Raw genomic sequence first — 2,541 nt, forward strand, 5'->3', positions numbered from 1 at the left:
AATCAATTGTGGAGTTGGATATGTCTTCATATCAGTAAGTGCGTGGACACAAGGCGCGCTTGAGCGATTTGACGTATCTATTAATGTGAAAAATTAAAGTTTTATTGTTTGTTTTGATTTGCAATCTATTACGTAATAACAGTTTACTTTCGGTAAGTTTTTGTTGAAAAATTATATCTAAATTGGAATTTACGAAAACATTCATCAGAATTTCGTAGTCAGTTTCGTGTATTGATATGTAAAAAAAGAGTCGAATGTGCCGTGCCTGAGCGCGCGAATTTCAGCCGCTAATATTGGTTAACTTCAATCGTTTATAATTTGAAAAGTATTATAGCCTCGACATTTTTGTATTAGGATTTTCGTCTCAAAATTATCTCAGGAACACATTCTTAAAAGGAAATCCGGTAGAGGTGGGACACCCTGTATATTGTGACGTTGCAGCCCGCTGCGGAGCAACGTCCCGCCGCCGTCACAACGCGCGGGTTCGCGCCCTTTTTGCCGGGCCGACAGCCGCGCTATCGCGAGCGAGACCAAGATTTCCGGGAGGCCCGAAATTAAATCGCGTATTTGATATTGATTAGTTTGAACCTCTTGCATGTAATACGGTGCCTCACCGGACGCAAGGATTCATCGACGGCGAGGATTCAAGGTCATCGGCAGAGGAGAGGACTTGGAGTACAGGCGATCCGGCGCAGGAGCCAAGGGGGCACGCACCGGGCACGCAGCGATCAGGCGACGGAGCGTGCACGAGCAGAGAGCGTGACCGCGCGTAAGAATTTCCAAGAGCGCCAGGGGCGCGGCAAGGAAGGCGGACGAAGGATCTGAAGCCCGCGAAGGGCAATACGGCCAGCGATTTCCCCAGGGTCTGGGGTCATCGCCGAAAGCTGCCGAGACAACGTGGCCGAGTTGTCCCGGATTAAAGGATGGAGGACGCGCCCACCAGATGCCACGCCGCCACATCCAGGAAATAGGGCAGCCTCGCGAAGCGCCCTTAGGAAAATTCGCCATCTACGCCCGTGCCACGGCAAGACTCCCGCGGCGCGTCGTGATTGGTCGTGACAGTGTGCGCCGCTATGTTGCGCACCCCCGGGCTGGGGGTGCAGGCATCGATCGCGTATCGAACGCGATCTACGCCGCTTTTGCGTGCGAGCGGCGAGAACAAGTGGTCGAATGAGTAGACAAGCGATCTAGCGAGTGATTGAGAGAAACAGAAAGAGGACAGAAGGCTGCCGACCCGGAGAGTTTGTCGAGGACGTCGAAAAAGAGATCGTGCCGTTTGAGGTGACTCTCTATTTCCAAGTGCTAAGTAAAACCACGGGCAGATCGAGGATCCCATTCGTATTCTGCGGACGGAAACGCCATTTTGGTGTTAGAATCTTGTCGCGTACGCCATTTCGGCAACGCGTATTTCGTAGCATTTTGGGTGTGGCGTCCGTCCCCAAGTGCGAGGGTTCCTACAGGACTCTTTTACAATGGTTTAAAACCATTGGACACGATTGGAATACTTATATAAACAAATGTGTGCTAAGAAATAGCTCCACCATCTTCCACAAAATATTGATTTTTTTCTCTAAAAGCCATAATAATCGGAAAATTATAAACTCTTGTAACAAAGCCTCCGTAAGTCGAATTTTCATACGTTAACCCTTTTTTATTCGAATTTTGATAAGTCCAAAACTCTATAACTCGAACAGTTTTTCTGATTCCTTGAGATTCGAGTTATCAAAGTTTGACTGTATAATTTACATTCACATATATTTAAACAGGCACGCTTTTTTAAAAGACGATCAAGATATTGATATCATCCCCAGTCCAGCGGGACTTTATCAAAGCTAATACTTCGAAAAGAAAGAATATTATAGGTACGGTCTTTGCTTAATTGTCTGTCTGAATAAATCTCCGTCTCTTTCGTTTCCTAGGTGCACCATTTAATCCTTGGCGAGACGTATCGACACGATGTCCACTGGTCCGCCCAGGAAATTAGCGAAAGTGTCAAACGTTAATAATAATAATAATAATAATAACAATTTGTCACCTTCCGCACGCAACAAACAGTTATCTTCAGACGATTTAAACAATCGTAATGAGCAAGTTTTAACAAAAGGAGAACACTTCAACAAGAAATCGAAGGAAAATTTCAATTGCGATAGAACGCTCACAAGCTTATCGATGCAGCAAAACACAGTACTAATTGATCTGCACAAACAGTTAGGTGAACTGGAGGGGAGATACAACACACATATGCAAGAACTAGAAATTCTCACGAAAATGAAGAAAAAACTGAAACTACGAGAGAGCAAGTGTAAAAAATTGACTGATGAAATACAAAAAGAACGACTACAAAAAATTGAACAAATCGAACAGGAGAGAAAAACACTATACCAGTGGCAATTAACGCAAATCAATATTGAAATGATAAAATTTTGCACAAATTTGAACATTAATACATCAGACAAACAATACAATACAAATTACGAAAGTGTTGCGTCTCATCTTTTGACATCACATCCATCGACGGCGAATGCGGTACAGAACAATAAC

General features: G+C 44.4%; 1 protein-coding gene across 1 annotated transcript; it reads left to right on the forward strand.

Annotated features, from left to right (window-relative positions):
* Positions 1-1,956: 1,956 nt before the first annotated feature.
* On the forward strand, positions 1,957-2,526 carry LOC105456137 (uncharacterized protein DDB_G0293860-like; the record flags this gene model as incomplete). Its single annotated transcript, XM_011699957.1, has 1 exon — positions 1,957-2,526. A coding segment is annotated over exon 1 (570 nt), but the record flags the coding sequence as incomplete, so codon positions are not given.
* Between the last annotated feature and the right edge of the window lie 15 nt (positions 2,527-2,541).

The sequence above is a fragment of the Wasmannia auropunctata genome, unplaced genomic scaffold, assembly GCF_000956235.1.
Source record: "Wasmannia auropunctata unplaced genomic scaffold, wasmannia.A_1.0 LD335762.1, whole genome shotgun sequence".
NCBI lineage: Eukaryota > Metazoa > Arthropoda > Insecta > Hymenoptera > Formicidae > Wasmannia > Wasmannia auropunctata.